Source organism: Drosophila albomicans, chromosome 2R, assembly GCF_009650485.2.
Source record: "Drosophila albomicans strain 15112-1751.03 chromosome 2R, ASM965048v2, whole genome shotgun sequence".
Classification (NCBI taxonomy): domain Eukaryota; kingdom Metazoa; phylum Arthropoda; class Insecta; order Diptera; family Drosophilidae; genus Drosophila; species Drosophila albomicans.
Window position 1 is genome coordinate 21,354,379 of NC_047631.2, and position 22,545 is coordinate 21,376,923.

At 41.9% G+C, this 22,545-nt stretch overlaps 1 protein-coding gene across 13 annotated transcripts in view; it reads right to left on the reverse strand.

Moving 5' to 3' along the window:
- The window catches only part of LOC117575473 (polypyrimidine tract-binding protein 1), a 164,533-nt gene that overhangs the window by 57,898 nt on the left and 84,090 nt on the right, over positions 1 to 22,545 (reverse strand). For 5 of the 13 annotated variants that reach the window (XM_034259693.2, XM_034259699.2, XM_034259697.2 and 2 more), the window contains one exon: positions 12,219 to 12,260. The exons of the other annotated variants lie outside the window; for them this stretch is intronic. In XM_034259693.2, coding sequence (XP_034115584.1) covers positions 12,219 to 12,260 — 42 coding nt within the window. The remainder of the gene's footprint in view (positions 1 to 12,218; positions 12,261 to 22,545) is intronic. 13 annotated transcript variants of the gene reach the window in all.

Here is a 22,545-nt window from a genome sequence, read left to right on the forward strand (position 1 = left end):
GGCAATGATTTGTTGGCATTTGCGCCGTTCCAAGCCAAAACCTGTCAGCCAACCAACTAGCCAGCGTTGTCTAAATACCGCAACAACCAGCCAAAGCAACGGCAGCAGCATCAGCAGCAACAGCAACAGCAGCCACATCATCGTATTACCAAAGGCTGTGTGTAAATGTAATCCTGGCTGCTTTCGTTAGCTCCCCCTTCCCTTCTCCCTCTGCCAGTCACACTCCATTTATTTTTCACTCCTTGGCTCTCTGTCTGTAGTGTAAACAAATGTTATACGCAAGTCGCAAAAGGCTCACTCCTGATCCTCTTGTTACTCCTTTGCTGTTTTCTTTTTTTTTTTTTGGTTGTTGGTTGCAAATGCATTTGCCAGGCAACCAGGGCACAAAACCAAAGCAGGCAATGCAATTTTTAGGCTAAATGCTATTTCTGCTGAACGTTTCTTGCTGTTGTTGTTGCCGTGTGGCTGCTGCTTTTAGAGCACTTTACACGCCTGTCTCGACTTGGCCCTACGCCTCTCATTTGCATATTTGAGCAGCAGCAACAACGACGACGACGACGCGACATCCTTTACGTTGGCGGCATCGTCGTCATCAACTCTCTGGCTCAACTTTTCCATTTGCCGCCTCTCTTCACTCTAGGAGGCGTCTGGCTTTTCTAGTGTTTACTGTACTGTCTGCCCCCCAAAAAAGCTAATGCAAAAGTTTTGTTTTTGAGGTTGTGTGCCGCCCAACACACAACAATTTGACTAGAAAATGTTCATGAAATTTTAAGAAGTGCAAAATTAGCGTGTGAGTCGTCGACAAGAGCTTACGAGAGATCGAGACTTAATGAACAGAAGCAGCAACAGCGACAGCAAACAAACTAACGGAGCGCATACGAAGTTCTTGTTTGTCCTCGTCTACCAAACATGAGCTTAAATGGCCACAAAAATGTTGCCCAAAACTATTACAGAGTTAACAACTGTAGACAGAGGGAATCTAAAAATAATAATGGAGAGGATTTGTTGCTGTTGTTGTTTGAAAAGATTGCAAATCATTTTAAATTCTAGACGACTTCCGCTTAATTTCTTTGGGTTTAAGGCTTTAGGGTTAAAAAGTCAAATAAATTTGCATTAAATTAAGATTGAATTGTTTTGGGCGAGAGAGAGAGAGAGAGTTTTGGAAATCAACAATAAAATAGACAAACAATGCGTCAAAAGTAAATAATATGCCAAAAATGTATTGTGCAAACGAAGTCGACGACGACGACACAAAAGCTGAAAGCAAATTATTTAAATCAACAGCAAACAGAACAAAATATTGTTGAATAGAATGTAAAAGGCAAATACAATTTACACGCAACCAACAACATTCGAAGGGGGGAGGAGTGAGGCAAACACACATGTGTGTGTGTGTGTGTGTACATATGCATATATGAAAAATGCTGAGGACATCATGACGTTGCAGAGGACGGAGATTTGTGCAACATCATCTCAGCGTTTGGTTTCGTTGCGGGTCCGAGAGACGGGAAGAGTTGGCAACTCTCAACTTTGTGTGCTTTTGCATGCGAAATTTTTGGATTTATGCCGAAAAATGCATAAATAACTGTTAATATTTAATATTGTTAACTTGTAAATTTTAAATGAAATATGTGTGTGTGCAGCAGGCCATGTGCAAGGACGTTGACGACCCAAAAGCTGACGACAACTGCGGCTCTGGTCAACCTCTGCTCTGGTCTGTGTCCAGAGCAAAGACTTGTCATCATCCTGCCGCTGCTGCTGTTGCTGCTGTTGCATATGAATTATGCAGTTTTTAACAAAAATTCTACATGAGCGACCGACAGCATACAGCCAGCATACACAACAGAGAGCTGGGACGGACTTCCCTTTTCGCCAAGGCAAAAGTTTAATTGTTTCTGTTTTACAATTTGACAATTGTTTTTCATTGTATTTCATGTTGGGTTTTATGCATACGAGTATTGCTCGAAGCTCGCGACAGTTGTCAAATTAGAAATAACATTTGGCATTTTCACTGCAACATTCGTTCGCTTTCATCGTCATCATCATCTTCCAACAGCAGCTGCAATCAGTTGTAATGTTCTGCGTGAGATTTGCATAATTGAAAAATCGCAACGCGCAACTAAGAACATAAGTGCATTTCAATTACAAAAATTGTTGAGCTGTATCTGCCGTTGCATAAATCATGTATGCTAACACCTAAGCCCACACACACACACAACTCGAGTGATGAAAGCTGTTCAATCTGGTACGTGTTGTGAAACAAACTCAATGCTAAAGCAGACACACTCGGACCAAACATCAAAAACTAAAATTCGACGGATTTTGGGCGCCTTTTTCTCTATTTCTATTTTCCTGCGCCTAGCTGCAAATTCAGTTTTCGTTTCTCTCCAAACAGAAACAACAAGAACAACAAATAACAACATTTGGTCAGTGGCGAGCAAATTTAAAACTTATAAGCACGCCATACGCGGCGGCATCACGTTGTTGTTGTTGTTGTATGCAATGGCCGCTTCGAATGTTCGCCGACTGTTGACGGTTGAGACGCACGCACGGCCGCCCACGGCCCCGCCCCCCTCGCTCCTGCTCAGTCGTCGTTCAGTGGCCCAAAAGCCATAAAGTTTTTATTTATTTGCATTTGCTCACGTGTGCATGTTTAATTAAATTTGAAGCGCCAGAGCAGAGCAACCAACCGGCCAACCGAGTCTCTCTCTCTCTCTCTGCGTCGGCTTGGGAAATTTTCTGCTTTTATTTTTTTTTTTTGTTTGTTGGCCGCCAAAATACAAAAATACATGCGAGTTGTTGGCGCCGACGTCGTTGCCGTTTGCCGCTTGCCACAGCACGAAAAAGTTATGTCTAACGGCGTGTGGAGCAATAGAGAGAGAGGGAGAGAGAGAGAGAGGAGAGAGTGCGGGCGATGGCGTGGCATATGATGCAGTTTACGTAACGAAAATTGAGTTGGACATGAACAAATTGCGGTTAGGTTGGTGGATTTGTTGGTTTCTGTTTTTGTTTATGGACAGCAAAGCGGGGGCGCGGGGTGTGCAGCCAGCTTGAATATACTTTTTTTTCTGCTCTCTCTCATATTTTTGTCAGCCTGTATGGCGCATATGTGCATTGCCATGCACGAAGGATGCGGGAGGGGAGGGGAGGGATAAAGGGACAGCAGTGGATAGTTGTAAAATGCAAATTGGAGCGTGACATGCATTTCGACAGCTTTGAAATGCAAAAGCTGATGATGGTTTTATCTTAAAGTTTTGACTTGAGTGGTTTATGCCCATCGCCAGCTGAAACTATCAGCATTCATAGATCTCTACACATACTCTGACACACTCTCAGATGTTGCCTCACTCGTATTATCTATGCTAAGCAATTAATCTTGTTTGTTGTCAGCGCTGAAAAGTAGGCAAAACACTTTTTTCCGTTTGACAAATGGCAAACAGACGATGTTTTGCTCAAAATGCGTTAATTAAATTTTGTCTAACTGCTTGAATGCGTAGACAAGCCCAAAGGGACACACTCACCAACACACACACCCACACCCACACCCACACACATACACATAAGACGCCCACGCATCGCATTACGTTGCCTACTTCTAAGCGCTGACATCTTGTTTCGCCAGGCAGCAAGCAGCAGGCAGCTCATCAAATTTGCAGCTTGTTTCAAGCTGCTTGAATATGCACACACGTGTGTCTCTATCTCTGTGTGTGTGTGAGCGTTTTTGGGCTTGTACAATTTTCTTGTGTAGAATTTATGCGCCTCATTAGTTGGTCCAGCCTCTGTCGAGTAGTATATGTAACTCTCATCATCATCTCACCTTCAGTCACAGCAACAGCGGCAGCATCATCATTAGTCACAAGTAGCGGGTCACAGGTCGCTGCGTTTGCCGCCGCCGCCGCCATCGCTGTGCCTAAAAATATGCTAAGCATTTGCGCCGCGTCAAATTAAATGGTTTCGAAGATGTTTGACATATTTGGCACAGTTTACCTACGAAATCGTGTGCCCTGCATTCAAAAGCGAACGCACTCGCGTCACAACATAAACATATGCAAAGATTTTTCATATTTCCCGTAACATTTTTCACTGGCTCGACACACTCTCGTTGGCTGGCAAGTCAGTCAGTCGGTCGCTTGTTGAAAGGGTTGAAGTGTCTCAACAACAGCAAGGAGAGAAAACAAGTAAAAGTGTAAGAATGGGCGCTCATAAATGTAGGCGGACCTCGCATTGATTTTTCCTCTTTTTTTTTTCTTTCTTTGCTCAGCCTTGTCGTCGCCGTCGTCGTGGCTGCTGCGCTCATTCATTTCATTTCTTTCGTCTTGCGTTTTATTTTATGCTCTGCTTTTCATTTTTATGAGTGTGTGTGTGTGTGTGTGTGTGTGCGAGTGAGTGTGTGACTCTGCTCTGCCATTGCCTACTTTTTATGTGTTTTTATTTATTTGCGCCGCTTTGCAATTTGAAAAAGTGTTCGCGTGTAGACCCACAGCCAACAGCCAACAGCCAGCAACAGCAACAGCAGCAGACTAAAGGGGCTTTGGCTTAGCCCGGCAGCAGCATCCCGTCTCCTTTAATCATCTCCTGGCCTGCACTGAGCCTTGTCCTGGCCTGGCCTTATATACATAGTAGTAGTCGGAGGAGGTAAGGCGGCCATCGTTCTATTTCGTGTTGTAGCGAGTCTTGCGTGTCTCAGTGCCTTATATTGCAAAGCGAGCATAATAAATATTTGACGCTTCATAAATCTTTAAAGAGTTGCCAAAAGCAGCAATAGCTATTGCTATGCCAGCATTCAGCCCCCTTTCTTTCTCCCACCTTTCCCAGCGTCGTCTCTATCTCGTTTCTTATTTCGAGTGCTTTCTTTTTATTTTTTTTTGGGCATCGCTTAATGGATTTGCTACATTTCACCGCGCTCTACGTTTATGCTAATGACTTGGCCAGAACTCAAACCTAGGCTGCAATCGGAAGCGGCTGTGCAAATTTGACAATGAGGCTGAGAGAGAGACTCCAAAGGGGCGAACGACAAACAGCAGATAGCAGATAGCAGACAGCAGACCATAGACACTACTGGCCACTTGGGAAACCCTTGCAAATTGCATGGCCAAGAGCGGCGCTTGAAATCTTTTGGCACAGTTTTCACTTGCACTTGCGCGCCGCCGTTTTTGATTTCCCCAATGATTTGCATTAACATTTTTCGGCTCTACGCATTTCCACCTCTTCTCTGCTCTATGCATACGCCTCTCCTTCTATACACACTTGCCAAGCAATTTAAAAGCCACACACAAATACACACACACACACACTCGATAGAGAGCGGTTGGTTTAAGCCACAGCAACAACTACTGCAGACAATGAACAACCGATCCGACCATAAGCGTATTATGCGGGTTGCTTTTTGTTCCTTTCCCTTCTGCTCTTGCTCTGCATCTCTCTCTCGCATTGCTTAGCTCATCCTGTTCCTCTTCTCGACGAACCGACACAAATGAACTATTGTTTATAAACCAGATAAACTCAACCGTATTTCTCTCCCCCTCTCTCTGTATATTTCTGTGGCTGCCACACACTCAAGTTTTTTGGGGCTTCTTCACGCCATTGGGTATTCTGATTCACATTGCCATTTTCATGCAGTAATTAAAAGTTTCAGCCGCAGCTCGATCTCAATTTGATACCCTGTATATGAATTTACATTTATTAAAATTCAACCAAATTGAAATGAATTTATCTGCAATTTATCAAAGATATTAATTCGTCATAATTATTATAATAAAACAATAATTATGCGTCAATTTTTTAATTGCACTAAACAATAATAAATGTTGTTCATAATAGCATTATCTATTTTATGTTTTTTTGTTAGGATAATAAGTGATTATGCTAGTTTGGCATAATTGAATGCAGAGTTGAATTGATTAATGCCCAAAATTAAACTTAATTGACATATGAAATCAATTAATTATTTTGCTGTCGATTGTTTAATCTCTTTCTCTCTCTAATGTATATTTAACCGCATATTTTAATATTTCGTTTTTATTTTATGTTGCCTAATTAAATATCTATATGTCTTTCTGTATGTAGTTATATAACTAGTTTATTTCTGTTTATATTTTTATGTACAACAAGACAACTAGATTCACTTTGCTGTGAGGGGCTAAAGGTGTTTTACAGTTCATTAAAATTTGGCGCAGTGCCAACGGCAATGAGCATTAAAGTTATGCCCATCTAGTAGTTTCTCACAAGCTGTCTCCGTTGCTTGTATCTTTGTTTGTTGTTAAGTATGTTAACAGGCTTTATATTGCACGCTCACACAACACTTGTACATACACACTTATGCTGGCTGGCAAGGAGGTAGCTCACAACTGCCTCTCTGTCTTTCTCTCTCCTCTCTGTCTTTGTCTCTGTCTGTCCGTCTGTCTTATTAGCGTTCAACAACGGCGCCGCATGCTACTCATTGAGCACACGCTTGACATGCATGGCCAGTCCGAGAGGGTTGTGGTGAGGAGGGTAAAGAAAGGGGGGAAAAGCTGAGCTGTGTGAGCTGCTTTAAAATGGCAACGCAACGTCTTAAAGTCTATAGTCGGTAGGTAGTCTGTGTATTCTATATAGCATACTTTTGTGCGCGCGCCCGAGCTGCTGACAACTTCCGACAGTTGCCGTCGCTGGCAGTAGCTATTATTACGAGTATTCCTGCTCTCTCGCTCTCTGTTCTGTGCTGTGCTGTGAAATAAAAACCGCAATTACCAGCGAGTAAAATATATATGGCAATGAGCCAAGACGACGCGTCGGGGGTGAAGCGAGAGCAAATAAACCAGCCTTTTATGTGTATATGTATGAGTGTGTGACATAAAGCAAACAATATGGCGACACGCAACACTAAACAGATGAGGAAAGCGCCACACACACACACTGACACACGGACACGACGTTGACGACTTTTGTTGTTCTGCACACGAATATCACACATACGACGCGTTGTCAACTGTTGTCGCTGGCAGAACGACAACAATGTTGCTGCAACAAAATGTCAAGCGACTGGCCGAGTCGAGCCAAGCGAGTCAACATTAGTTTTAGTTGCAAACAACAAAAACAAAGTTACCTAAAAAGGGCGCGCACACAAAATGGAATTATACCAAAAGGCGTCCATCTATGTCTCTCACTCTGTCTCGCTTTGTTTGGGTTCAAAAAGAAGGAGGCGAAGGGTCGCACAGCAATGCCCCAGCACCTTTTGGTTGCACTCATTGTGCGCTGGAGTGCGCTGCCATTAAGTCGCATTGTTTCTGTTTTCTGCAACTTTTTCTCGTTGAGCACAAAAATTGAGTAACTGCACGTGAATGAAAATGAAAACAAAGCCAAGGCGCACGGCGCCCGAGAAGGACGACAATGAAGGGCAAAATTGCGGGGCGCAAAGCAGACCAACTTTCACGCTAAAAACTTTCGCATTTCTTAACTAGTTTTTGTTATTGTTAGCTGGTTTTATATCGTTGTTTTTGTTGCTGTTGCTGCTGCTACTGCTACTGTGTTTTGGCGCTTGCTGTGTCGCCTTCGCCTTCGTGTGCTGTGCACAAAATGCGGAAAATTAAATTGCCCTCGTTCGGGCACCCTCAACCAACGAACCCAAAAAAACAAAAACACAGACACTGAACTGAGACACATACAAACAATAATTGAAATAAACACTTAAAAAGTTTGACTGTACTCTCTCTACCTCCTTGTTGCCTTTGGTTTTTCCTTGGCTTTTGCGTGAGCATTGAAATAGTTTGCTTGCTTTTAATGCCGCGTACTGATGCAGCAGTTAAATTTTATTAAGCAGTGTGCAAACAACACAAAACTTGCAACAATAGACAGATTTGCAACTGATTGTCTTGAATGCTGTTGCTTCATTTGCCATTGTTGTTCTTTACTACAAAACAAAAGTGCTGCATACCTCATCTTGCTCTGTGATCTAATTATGGCTGGCAACAACTTGTGATTTACGTACAATTACAAAAACGAAATATAATTAAGTCATTGGGCGGCACAAGTCAAGCGCGTTAAGCCGCAAGGCAGGACAACAAAGCACAACAACAACGCAAACATAATTCAAGTATTCGCATATGTCCTGCGGCCATATCATGTCCTTGGTCATGGCAACAGGCAAACGTCAAATAGCAGAGCCTTCGTTATGCTATTTACATCGCCGCATATTTCATGCTCATTATTTTCCTTTTTGTGCCAAAGAGATTGATAAGACATTCACTGTGAATCGTTGATAAAATGTGAAATAAACGCAACTCGTTGAATGCCAAACAGAAGTCAAAAGCAAATTTAAATTATTGCAATTTAATTTCCCATTTCTAAGCTACACAAAATTTAAGTAGATGTTAAGAGTCTCGTTTAGTAAAATATTCTAAATTAATTCCATAATTATTGTAATTTAATTTCCAAAGAAAATTCTTGACTTCAATTGCCGCAGGAATCACAAAATCGTTTGAGCGAGAAGAAAAGACTTCAATATGCCGCAAAATCAATGAGCAGAGGAAAGGCCTTTAAGTAAAATTCTTTACTGTACAGAAATATTAAATTTAAAATACGTAAAATAGAAAATGTTTTTGTGGGATGCACAATCTTTTATGCTAGCCGAACCGAGCTGAGCTTGACAAATTGCATTCCCCATGATTTTGATCTAATTGTTCCATCTACGACGTATATAAAATAATATCCTTCTCTCTATCTCTTTCTCTGTCGTTGTGTGTCTGTGTCCCTTTTGCAAATGGGATTTTCATTTATGCAAAGTTAAATGCCTTTGTTGTTATTGCTATTGGAGCATGACGACAACAAAGCGACGCTTAATTAATTTGATAATTCTTCGGCTGTTTTGGCCACAGAATGCCAAGGCGAAAGACAAGTCTAGGCAAATTGCCCGCTGCGGTGTAATAAGGCGCAAAAATAGCATAAAACATTTCTTACTTCCAGTGAAGAACACATACAAGCAAAATAATAGCGAAAACAAGAGAGTGAGAGAGGCATAAATATAATTTTTCGTTGTTTTCTTGCTTTTATTTTATGAACATTCCACACGTTGCGCGTTGCGCTGCAAAAATTAATATCAATTTTCAGCTTTGTCTATGACAGAGCGCAGAGTGCTAGTTGTGTTTTTTTATTTTCCATGTTTTTTTTCGTAGTTATTTTTATATATTCATTGCGTGCGTTTTTGGCGTTATGTATGTGTCCTTTTTGTCCAGCCTTATTACATTAACAGCTATTACTCATAATTACGCGCTCTCTTTCGCTCTTGCAATTAACTTGATTACAATAAGTAACCATGTTGTTGCACCAACAACAACAAAAAAGGGGTGCCCTCTGGAGGCGGGCAACTGCTGATATATATGCTGATTAGGCCTGTCTGCGAGTCTCCATCGACAGGCGCGCTTCTTAAGCAGCTTTTTGGCTTCGATTTTACTTTATGTTCTTCTTCGCTTTTTCGCTTTTATTCTTCACTCAAATTCAGTTAAATGCCTGCGGCTCTGCTATCTGGGGCAATCTTTTGAGTGCGTCTCCCACACACACACAACAGCTGCGATAATAGAACATTTGGCCGTAGGACAAATTATGCGTTCGTAATGTGAACTGAAGACACCGCCAGCAGCCACGACAATCAGTGTCAGCAACAGGAAGTTGTCTTCTTTTTGGCGGAGAGAATCTTTTTCGTTTTCGTTTTTTGCTTTTTTCAATGCGTAATTGAAAAGCGTGAAAAGTCAAAAGTGACAAACGCAGCAGCAGCAGCATCAACAGACACGAAGCGTGGAGCTGCGTCAAGGACTCGCGCTCTTGATTGACAAACAAGTTCAGGCCAAATCAACTAAAATGCTAGTGCTAACGAGATTTTCTTGTTGTTGTTGCTATTTAAGACTTTTGCCACATGCGGAAAAAATTAATTAACAGAATTTCACTTTTATCAAAGCAAAGCAAACGCGCGATGCGATGCGTTCAGCGACAGCCACCAAACAGTAATAAAAATAGAAAAAAAAGCTGGCGAAAAGCGAAAAAAAAAGGAAAAGGTTGCAATTACCGTTAATGAGTTTAATGCCAAAGGCGCCGCCAAACGCATCTCTAGCGCCCTTTTTAACAAACTTGGTTATTCTTCCATTTTTTTTGTATTTTTTGTGCTTTCCTACTAATGAGGAGCACCCCGTTTGCTGAACATCAGGCTTCTCTGCCTGAAAGTTCGCCTTGTCTATTTTCACTTTTATTTACACTTGACTTCATTTTGACAGCGGCCAAGGATGCACAAAGAACGCGCAACAAGTTTGTGCGGCAAGTTCTTTCTTTTTTTTCTAGATACCCTCGTATGTTTCGGAGTGAAGCAAAGGGTTTCTATATCTAAATTGTGTTCAATTTAGATACAACTTTTACTTTGTTTCGAGGGTATGTTTGAGGGCCATCACTTGTGTGCCTTTTACCATTATTCTTTGGCTTGCCAAAAAACCCTTGCATTTGACAACAGAAATTACCCTTTTTTTTTTGCTTGGCACATTAATTTGCCCAGGTTCAGTGATTTTGAACAGGCAAAAAGCATGGAAGCAAGCAACCATCCACCACTTCCTTGCTCACCTCGCACACCTGTCGACCTTTTGAACATTTGACCAGTTCATTGAAGCGTTTTTGGGAAGTAAAGACGCATAGCCAAGGGCAGCCCTCAGCACTCAGTCCTCAGTTAAGTTCAACCCTAAATGGGCCGCAAATAGCATTAATGACTTCGTCGTTTGTCTGTCCGAGCTGAGAGCGAGAGAGAGAGAGTGAAGCAGCAGTTACTATCTTATGTTAGCTTTAGCTTTTTGCTTTGACTTTGACTTAAGCTGTCTGTTGTGCCTTCTTCTGCTCCGTCTGACTTGTCCGTCTGTCTGTCTATCTGTCTGTTTGGTGTTGGTTTCCTTTTTGCCCTTTGCCATTTCCTTTTTTTTTTCTTTTCTTTTTTATTGAATTGGCAAATGAAAGCCAATTAGTTGCAATGCTGTGGGCTAGTAAGTGTTAAATTAATTATCTAATGACTACTCGGTACTTGACTACTCCTCCCTCTCTCTCTGTCGTCTCTCGTTTCACTCTTTTTTTAATTTTATTATTGAACTTTTATATAAAATGTGGTTGAAGAGCACAAGGACACACACAGAGAAAGAGTGAGAGAGAGAGTCGCACGCACACTTGCCTCACATACGAGCAGTTAATTATATTTGATGATAAAAATAAAATTGCAGTTGATCACAGATGCAGTAGTGCCAAGTGGCAAGTGCTGCACAAATACTCCGAGTCAGTCACAGGTCGGGTCAGGTGAGTTCAGTTCACGAGACGACAACGACGACGACGACGACGACAATGGCAAAACAAATATTAAAGCCAGACAAACATACACTCAGTGTGTGTGTGGCTTACTAGCTGCTGTGTGAAGTGGCAAGCCGTTGAGCTTCTGTTGGGCTGGACTGAGCTAAGATGCTGCTTGAAAATCCAGTTATAAAAATGGTCAGCCAACAACTCATGCAATGCAATAAGACGACAAGGACAACGACAACGGCAAACGAGGAGAGCAACAGCAACATCCAACGATACCACACACATTGCAAATCCTGAACTTAGCAGGAGAAAACAGCAGCCAAGGCAGCAGCACGTGAGTGTGTGTAAGAAATGTAAACTTAAATATTTTATGGCATTCAAGCAACAAATAAAAGTATCAGAGCAGCAGCAAGCAGGCAGGCGGGTTGACGGACAGACAGACGGACGGACGGACGGACAGGCAGTGAAGCAGGTAAGTGCCGCTGCTGCTGAAATAAAATTGCATACTTTATGGGGCAGGATGCGGCTGCAGAGCATAGGGAAAGCGTCGTCGTCGTAGGGCCGAGCTTCAAAGGCAAAGCAGCACAGGAAATTCGATGAAATTTATTTACAGTTAAAAAGCAGACAAGTGCAAAGCGACCGAAAAAGGACTTGACTCCTTCTTCTTTTTAACACGTGAGTGTGTGTCACTGAGTAAGTTTATTTAAAATTCAATTATGCCGCACAAAAAGACAGAGAGAAAAGGAGAGAGTGAGATCCACTGAACTAAATCGCCTTTAACTTGAATAAAAGCAAAAAAGGATATTCTAATTTCCTACTCTCTTTGTGGCTTTTATATAATACTATATCAACTTAACTAGCCATCAAGCACACTCTACTCGAAGTGCATTTAATAGTTTAGTTTGCTAATTTGAGTTCGAGCTTACCAAATGATTGAGCTTATACAGAAATTGTTCATCGATCCTTACCTGCAACAAAAGTAAATGGAAAATGTTATTAGTTAAATGCAAAGTTTACACATGCGGCACTTAAGTTCTAAATAACAATTGGACAATTGCACAACAATATATCTGGAGATGGAGAGAGTTTAAATATATATATAGAGAGAGATAGAAAGGTACACGAGTATATCAAATATGCATTATAATTATTTTACTGGGGTTCGTTGTACAATAAATTAGTAAAATATAAATATTGTATTACGCTACAAATTAAATAAAAATGTGAATCGAAGATAGATTTCTTAAAACAAATGAATACAATTTAATGAGCCTTATAATTACATGATTTCTATTAGATTTCTTTAATTATACAAATTGTTTTTAGGCAAGATTAAATTTCCTCAACAATTTGTGTCATTTTCTCAAGCACATAATGAGGAGAGCTGCTCCCAAAACCCGCCTCGAGGCGTATCATTTTCAAGGTCTCACTTGCAATCAAATTATGAGTAATTTATGCCGCGTTGCTGCTGTTGTCTGCTGCCTACTTATAATTTTAATATCATGACATCCAAAATCTTGTTAAAGAAATCTCAATTATCTACTTTTATTGATTTGCAAAGCAAGCAAAAGCAAAAGCAAACGACAAAAGCAAAGCACAGATGGTAAACAAGCTGGAACGCGATCCTGATTCTATTTACGCACCATTTTGTCGCTCTTCACTTTCGCTGTCGCTTTTCGCTTCGCTTTCCGTTTCCCGCCCCGACGACGAAATGTTGAAAAAATGCACGAAAACAATTACGTTAAAAATATATACGTATATATATAGATATATGTCTATGTGTGTGTAAGTAGGTTAGGACAGGTTGTCCGGAGGTGGAGAGACAGAAGAGTCCTGTGACAAGCCCTGAGCATGGATAAAAGCAAATTATGATAACAATAAAGATTTAACTAGAGGAGCCCGTGAAGTGGCAGGCGGCATGCCGCTAGACACAAAGCCCAGTCTCAGTCTCAGTCCCCAGACCTAAGTCCCAAGTCCGGGTCTCATTCCTTGGCTCGACCCGGGCACATAGCGAAACAAGGACAATTTAAATAGACATTTATCTTGCGAAACGACAGCGCAGGTTGTGCACCCACACACCCAAATACACACATACATAGATACACGTGCCGTTGCCTATAACAAAATTACAGCATTGCGGCTGATCCATGACGATGACGATAATGTGCGGGTTTTTCTCGTAGTCACCCTCCTCCTGCCTTCTGTTCTGTTGCCTTTTGCGTCCCCGCCTGACATTGATGATGTGAACGAGAGTTGGTTCGCTTTTTTTGTTTGATTTTATTTATGCGATTTCGTGTATTTTGTTTAACAAGAACATCAACCGCAAATTTTTGGACGCGTTCGCTTTCGCGTTCTTCGACTAGCTGCCACAAGAGCCAAGATGCTCGCTGCTGGCTGCCTGGCATTCCCACCTCTCCCCTTCTCGAACTTCGCATTGTTGTTGTTTGCTGTTTTTATTTTCTTTACAATTTTTGGCTTGGCAAATGTTTTTCAAAGCATAAAAATACTTTTACATTAACTTGTTCTAACAACACACACACATAGAACCACAAAAGTTGTAGAAAAAGAAAAAAAAAATTGTTCGTCTACATTTTGCGTAGCTTTTAGCGCTCAACGACTTTGCCGCTTGCTGGTTTTTTCCTTTTGCTTTTTTTTTTTTTGTTATTGTTGTTGCCTACTTTTTAGGAAAAGCGAAAGTAGCGCAAGAGCAACAGCAACAACAGGCGTAGAATATAGAGCGAGTGCTATGTGGCAAGTGTGTGTTTATGCGCAAAGTTTTCCCCGAAAAAAGAAAGAAAGAAAAACAAAAATGAAGTTGAACTGAGTCGAAGTCTGTGCTGTGCTGTGCGCTATATCAACATCATTTGCGTTAAGTGGTTTGAAAGCAATGCGTGAAAAGTCGACAACAGTTTGCCCCTTCTACTCTTCTACTATCTGCTATTCTCGAAAGTCTAGTCTAATGCGATCGCGCTAACTGCCATTGACTGGCGCAACGACTATTAAACTGTAATAAAGCCTTCCGCAACAGTTTGGCAAAAGACTTACCACAACTTGCCACCAAAAACCCCTCCCCTCCATCTTGTCTGCCACACTTGCCTTGTGGCTGTTGCCTAATTGGCTGTTGTCTGCTGCGGCTGTGGCTGTGACTGTTGCTTCTGCCGCCTGTTGCCAAAAAAAAACTGTTGCATGCTTTAAGGCGGCTGCCTAATAAAATTTGCTGCGCCTGACAATAAAGCAAAAGGCAACAAAATAAATAAAATGGCAGCACACATAGAGAACTTGAACACACACACACACAGCTGGAAGGGAAAATGCCAAGCAATCTGCACATATTTCATGGCGCTCTACGTGCTGCGATTTCTGTTTTTTTTTTCTTGTTCTTCTCGTTTTCCTGTGTGTATTTTTTTTTTCTAGGCAAACGCATTGACTGTCAATGGGGGGAAAGAAGAGGAGGAAGCCAAGCTGCCTAGCAGCCTTTTGCCTTTGTATAGCATTTTGTATAGATTTTGGCATATCGATAGCACTGAGAGTGTGTGTTTGGATGTGTGTGTGTGAGGGGTATCCTTTTTTTTATGGCTGCTGGCAAAATTTATGATTTCTATTCATGGCGCCGCTTTGTTCAAAGGATTTGTTCTTTATGCTTCTTGTTACCTGGACTCCGACGCCCGCTGCTTGCTCGTAATTTATAAGCTTTAAATTTGTAGCGTCAATTAAATTTGCATGAATATCAAAATCAGGGCAATCACAATAACAACAGCAGCAACAACAACAAAAAGCGTTTTGCTAAATTATGGCAATTAAAGCAAATTAAATCTAGACGAGCTTCAGCTTGAAGAAGTCTTTCCCCCAGCTCTCGCACAGTTTTTCAGAAGTAGCTAAAGCAGAAGCAGAAGCAGCAGCAGTTGCAGATGAAGTTAAGAAAATGGGATATCAAAGTTCAAACGCCGCTCAATAAAGTTAACTAAACAAAGTTGTTGCTGGTGCTCTGCTGCTGCCGTTGATGAGACTAATGAACATGCCAAGAAACGTTTCATTTTCCAGAGCAACAACAGCAACAACAACGTGAAGCGAGAACCGCACAAAGTAGACAAATAGCCGCATCAGCATAGAGTAAATTGATTTGCATAGCAACCAAAGGCAAAAGGGACGAACGACCAGTCAGTCAGTCAGTCAGTCAGTTATTCATTCATTCAATTCAACTCTCAGTCGCCGTCTTAGCCTCTTCTTCTGGCAGTGAGTCAGCCATTCGTCCATATGGCGGCCAGTGTTCCGCTAAGCAGTTTAACTATTTAAGGTAACAACAGCAACAATGTTGCTGCTGCTTCTATGGCAACTTCAATTTGCTCTTCATCCCAATTGCTCGTCTCCGTCCTCATCTTCGTCCCACATGCCGCAGGCTGAAGTGTCAAAGACATGGCCTGAGCTACACAAATGTTGACAAGCTAATGAAATGTGAGCAGGTTCTTGGCAATTCAGGGATTGAGGGATTGTGACAAAACGCAGGGGGCAAAGGGCAAGTGGCAGGCAGAGGCGGTGGCGGGAGGGGAAGAAATAGAACCCAAAATTGATACACTGTCGCAACTTGACGAGCCAAGTTGAAGTAGAACAACCCCACACTCCTTCAGCTACTATTTCGCATGCTGATGAACTGTCGCTCCTGACGATGTCAAGTAAATCCCAGGCGATTCAATCCGACTCGCTTGTGGGCGGGGTCCGAGAATCAGCACGGGAGGGGGTGCTATCAAATTGTTGCTTAGACATTTGCTTATGCAAATCGAAATTATAATGAAATCAACTATAACAACTCAACTATGGACGGGACAAGGGAGGAGAGGAGAACAGGTTGCCAGATGATGATGATGAAAACTAAGGACTGGACTTGTTTTCGGAAAATTTGATCGAAAAACATGTCAAAACTTGGACGGCAAATTGAAAATGTATCGACCGATGATGATGATGATGATGGTGCTGGGCAAAGCTCCTTGGCCGTCTGTCAATTTCAGTAGCCAAGGATCATCAGAAAAATATGGTAGGTATAATTTGCTGTGGCGATTGGGCCACATCAACTACTGAACCGATGTATTGCTCGACATTTGCTGTTTTAACGAACACCAACACACGTACTCACATACATGTGGGTGTTGTGGACTGACTGTTGCTTAATTCAAAAGTGAATTTCAAACAATTTGCACTGTAAACTGTTGGACGCCCCAAAGACATAAGTGGTAAATCACATCAATATGTAACGGGCTAACAGCAAGCAGCATCGGAGAGGTGTGGTGGCTAGAGCAAGGATGTTTATCTAAGGACATAAGCACATCCATCCATCCATCCAACCAGCCAACCATCCATCTATCCAGCGTGATATGGCACAGCAGACGTAGCTACGATTTGCTATGCAATTTTACACACTTGACCATTAAACGTAGCCATTGGGAGCAGTTTGCATAGCAATGAAGCCAACGGGGCCAGATACAACCTCAGGCTAAAGAAACTCGAATAAAAGCCAAGCCAAGTCCAGTCAAGACTCGACCAACTTGATGAAGTATGAATGATTACGTCAGGGCACAACAGTTAGAAAGAAAGAGAGAGAGAGAAGGCAAGAAAGAGGCGATGAGAATGAGAAATAGGACCAGACGGGTGCTCATCTTCAATCCACATTTTGAAAAGGTGTAGTTGACTGTAAAAACTTCAATGAATAAATTTTTCTGTTGGGTCATCTCGTAAAAGGCATAAATAAGTAAGGCAGACACTCACACACACACGCACACATACGAACGAACGAAAGATATGGGGCCGAAAGTAAATTGATCGAAATGAAAATGCTCATAAATTTACATAGAGCCAAAAATATTGTAATTGAGCGTTCAGAGCGTTTCTTGGAGTAGGCAAAAGCAGGTAGCAGGCAATTCCATTCGCAGGGAATTTATGTGTGAGCCGATAAGACTCAAGGTAGACAAAGTAGGCAAACAAAAAACAAACAACAAAAAAGAAGCAGAAAGAAGGAAAAAAAAACGTAAGGACAAAGTCGTTGAGACTCTAACTGCCATGCCATTTAACCCATTAAAGCCGCCACTCTCAGGACGCAAGGACGTCAAAATTAAATAAAGAAACCTCCTGACACTTGACGATTTGTCATGTTGGCACAACAGTCGTCGTTGTCGACGACGTAAGCAAAAGAAACAATGAAAAACGTAAAGAAGATTCTATGAAATTATGACAAACTGTCTCGAAAATGCTGAAAATACTGTTAACGTTTTGAGTGTGCCAACAAACCAGAGCCAAGAAGCTGGTCACAACGACAACAACGACAAACAAATGAAGAGAAAAAGATGAACTGATGATGCTGCGCTGCTGCCTTTGTTGACGAACGTGGCGTATGAGCAATGTCTGTTGCTGCTCTGCCGGCAGCCGCTGCTGATGAAAATGATGAAACAGCACAAAAATATGCCAAGAGTCGACTTGGAGCAAGGGGCCATGCAAATACAATGAACTTGACTTGAGGGGGCAGGATGGAAGCGAGTGAGGGAAAGTGTTGCTGGGTCTTCGTAGTCGTCGTCGCTCGTTGGCTGCATTTATGAGCATAAAAAATTGGCGCCGGCACATTTGCCGCATTTACACACACAATCAAACACATTTACAGTCATAGAGCATAAAGGAGCAACGCTTAAAAGCTAGAAAGAGAGAAACAGCAGCAGCGAGAGCCCAAAGACTTCAAGTGACAATGCTGCTGCTGCAATGACAATTTTTTGTTTGCCTTTTCTTTTTTTTTGTGTGTGCCTTGGCAATTTTTTCAGCCTCTAGGAATGGTATTTTTTTTTTTTTGTTTTTTTGCTGCTGCTTCTGGCCAGAAATTGCGCAACTCATCAAAAGTCTGTGTCGTCTGGCATTTTGCATTTCGCATTTATGCACATAAAACTAGCGGAAAATTTGATGTTGACAAAGGTGACAATTGCCATCAGCTTAGAAGCTCCAGTTCTCCGACTCCAACTCCATTTAATGCTGAAGCTTAGTGCAATTCTGTTTTCAGTAGAAAATAGAGGCTCTTTTAATAGGGACGAGCTCGAGTTGAAGGTGGAAGCTCGAGCTGAATAGACGAACTGACACTTTTGACGTTTCTGATTGCTGTTGACGGTTTGCCCTGTTTGGACTGCTGAACTGTTGGCCTGGACTGGACTGTCCTGGTCCTGTCTTGTCGTGGAGTAACTCGACTCGACTTAGCTCGTTAAGAGCCATGCCACAAATTGGACATAAACATGTGTTTACTGCCAAAGTCAAATCAAAGCTTATTTTATGTGTACCCTTAATCAGAGATTACATCTAAGTTTATGCATAATTTGGAGGCACCCAAAATTCTCGACTGCAACTCTCTCTCCCTCTCTGTGGCAGCGACACATTAATTAGACTTAAACAGCCATCGCTGCACCCCACGCTCAACTTTATAGCAAGAGAATAGTTAAAATATTTATTAATCAGAGCACACATACAACAGGGGCAGAGCAAAGCTCTTTCTGCCAGCAGCAACTAACTTTTCCAGCACAACTTATTTTCAACAAATTAATTTTGCAACCAGTGCTGCACTGCAGCCAGTAGAAGTGGCTGCCACACGCTGCTGACTCTACCGCACTCTTTCTGCATTTGCCTTGCCTTGCCTTGGCTTGTTTGCATATGCCAAACTTTAGTTAATGTAATCAACTGCGCTTCCCCGCCGCCGTCTCATGATTTTTTGGCGCGTGTTCGCGCGTGTGTGAAAATTTTGTTAACTTCAAACTTAAGCCAGAATTACGAGTTGCGGGGGCGTTGAAGCGCAACCAGAGCAGCAGAGGCGCCACGCAAAGCAATGAGGCTGCTGCATTTTGCTAGAAAATCTGTGCTCTGCTGTCTGCAGAGACTTCTGCTTCTGCCTATTGTCTGGTTTCGTTTTGTAATTTGGATTCACCTTTGCCATGCTTAACGTACAAGTGTATGTGTGCAGGATAAATAAATGTGAACTCACAGAGGTTGCATATATGCAATTTCCAGCTGCCAGCTGCCAACTGCCAGTTGCAGTTCACATCATCATGCAACACAGAGACAGAGAGAACCAGAACTGCGCTTTACTTCAAACGTGTGCGAGTTGTTAGTCTACTGTGGCGATCCATACGTCCAGACACCAGACTCTCATCCTGTGTGTTCATAATGTAAAACGTAGTAAATTGAGTTCATTTGCTGCCGGCAGAACTCATCATTAGTATCGCTTTTCAGCGTACTCATGCTGCATGTGAATGAAGCAAAACAGCAATGTGAGACGACGATGTCGAGCAAGCAGCATGTGTTGCACAAACACAAACACACACGTAGACACGTTAGAATGTAATAATTACTTACTTCGCTCTAAGGTGTGTGTGTATGTGTGTGTGTATGTGTGTGTGTATGTGTGTGTGTATGTGTGTGTGTATGTGTGTGTGTGTGTGTGTTGAACTCGACTCAGAGAGAGAGCGAGAGACTCGACTCGACTCGCTGAAAGTTGTGCACAACTTTTTAGAGCATACTTCGCGGCGCGTCGCTGCCTTCGCTTCCAATCCTCCCTTTTTGCTTCCCTCTGGCAGCCACACTTGGTTGACTGGCTAAGCGAGTATTAGTGGAAATTTAATATTGCAATTAATACGGCAACAAAGTGTGCATTGCATATTAATAAGTTAAGGTTTGTCGCTTCTAGTTTATAGTGCACCAAAAAGTTGGTCAACGCGCGCTCCCTTTTCGCTAGCATAGCTTATGCTTTTTGTGTGTGTGTGTGGATTAGTGTATACACTATAACATACACTCACACTATTACACATATACATATGCTTGTTACACAGCGTTACACTTAAGGGCAAACGTTTGTGCTCGTAAATGGCAAAGTTACAACCCCATAAGTTCGCTTTCGCTTTGGGGTTGAAGAGCGTGTCAACTTTTAATGGGTTGACAGTCAAGTGACTGCGTTGCGCTCGCACTCGCACTTACTACTCTACTCCCGCTCTACTCTATTCAATATTCATAATCATATTCATAATCATATTCGTGTGCGTATTCCCATTCGTTTCTCTGAGACCACATTAAAGCCTTTAATGCTTCAACTTTTCTTTTTACCCCCGAAAAACTTTTTTAATGCGCTTTGCTGCGGCCGCTTAGCTGCAAAAACTTAATTCGCATTTCTACATTTCTTTCATTTTCATATTCACATTCGTACTACAATTTTTTTTTTATTTTATTTCATTTCATTTCTTTTCCTTCTCTCCTTTTTTTTGTGTGTGTTAGTTTGCGTCACGCCGCTTTTCAAAAGGAAATCTCCTATTTTTTATGGCAATGGCGACAAAAAACTATTTGTGCAAACAACAAAGAAAACTTGCGCACAAAAAGGAAAATCATCATCAACAGCAGCAGCAGCAGCAACGACAACAACAAACTGTGAGTGAGAAATGCAACCAACTACAAAAGCGCAACAAAAGCAATTTAAATTTGGCCAACGGCGTCAGCTGAGAGCCAAAAGGAAAGACTACGAGAAAGTGAGTGTGAGTGTGAGTGCGAGCGCGAGTTTTGAGTTGGCCAAGCGGGCGCAAATTTCATTTAATCCAAACGTTTTTAGTCATAACTTTTTAATTTGTTTGTCAGAAGCAGCAAGCGGCAAGAAAAGTGCTGCCTGCTTCTAGGCGTCGCACATACACACGCACACTACCCAAAACGGCGAATGTCTGATTAGCGCAATTGTATTGAAATGTGGCACTCGACGAGCTCAATAGACGACCGCATGCGTACGATAATTGTATGACAGCAGCCCCTCGACACATGCACATACACATACATAAAGTATGCTATGATTTTCAATAGCCCCGAAAATCGATATGGCCCATTCGCTGCCATCTCTACAAATCATAACAATGCCTAAGCATCAGGCGAGACCCCAAAACAGAGCACAGAGGCCCAATGTCGGATAACGCTTGCCCATCTTTTTGATCAATGCAAAAATGTTTTCCACCCAACGTACATGTCCCTAGGGTTGATTTATCTATTTAATCGACAACGTTGTCGTCGTCACTCAGTTCGGGAGAGAGAGGGGAGGAGAACGCAGCCTGTCAATATTTAAAACGTTGTCCTTGCTGATGCTCCTGATGCTGTTACAGCATCAACTCAAGCCATATCTCTCTCCCTCTCTCGCTTCTCCCTCATCCACTTGGCTTTTCTGGACGCCCTGCGTGCTTAACAAGAGTTTATTGAATTTTATTTTCTCATCTCAATTTGATGTGCGTGTTGTTGTCAACTCTCCGTTGTCCCTTCCCCCAAGCTTGCCTCTCATCCCCTCTCCCTCTCTGCCTGCGACCAACTTCAATCAACCTCATCTTCTTGCCATCCAAATGCGACTGGGCAACAGATTGTCTGCCCTAGTTATATGGGAACAACGATGCGCGGCGCGTCTAGTGCATTTAAATTTCAAATTATTTTATTGCTGCTCACGCCGAAATAATTGAAATTTTAGTTAGAAAACACTTTCTGTTGTTGTATATTTATTTATTATTATTTTTTTTCCGCGTTGCTTGTAAATCGCTTATTATAAATTTTCTTATAAATTTCTACGCGCAGCCGGAAAACTTTTGCGCCGTGTTCTTTTGCCAAGTTTTCCGATTACGGATTAATGTAATTTTTATTTTATTTTATATTATATTTTTTTTGCTCTGCTTTCCGCTTTTACTATGGACTTTCCTATATATACGACCGAGCGCGCATTTGTTAACTTATGTGCACAGGGGGTCGAAGGCTAGACGCTGACCCCTCCGCGGGCTGTTTGTTTGACAGGCGCGCTTCAAAAGTTTGATGAATTTTTAAATTTAAAAAGTTTATTTGTGCATTTCTAAGTTGGACGTTGTGTTTGTTACTGGGGCTTATTAGAAGTGCACGCTGGAAAACAGTAAACCTCATTTCCGCCCTATAAATCCCACCTTTGCCCCATCTCTCTCTCACTCTCTTTAACTAACTTACTTCCTTGCTCACTCACACTTCAAAGCAAACGCGTTGTTTGCGGCGGCTTTGACGACACTTTGTTCTTGTTGTTCCTGTTTTTTGCTCGCATGTTGTCTGACTTATTTGTTTGTTAGCCACAAAGTGAAATTTCTGCGCATTAAACGCAATTTTCTATTTTGTTTACCAAGTGAAACCAACGCCCAAAGCCCGTTGAGTTTTTTATTAACACCTCAGGCAATGCTCAGGCTTTTGTTTTCATATTCTTCTCATATTTGC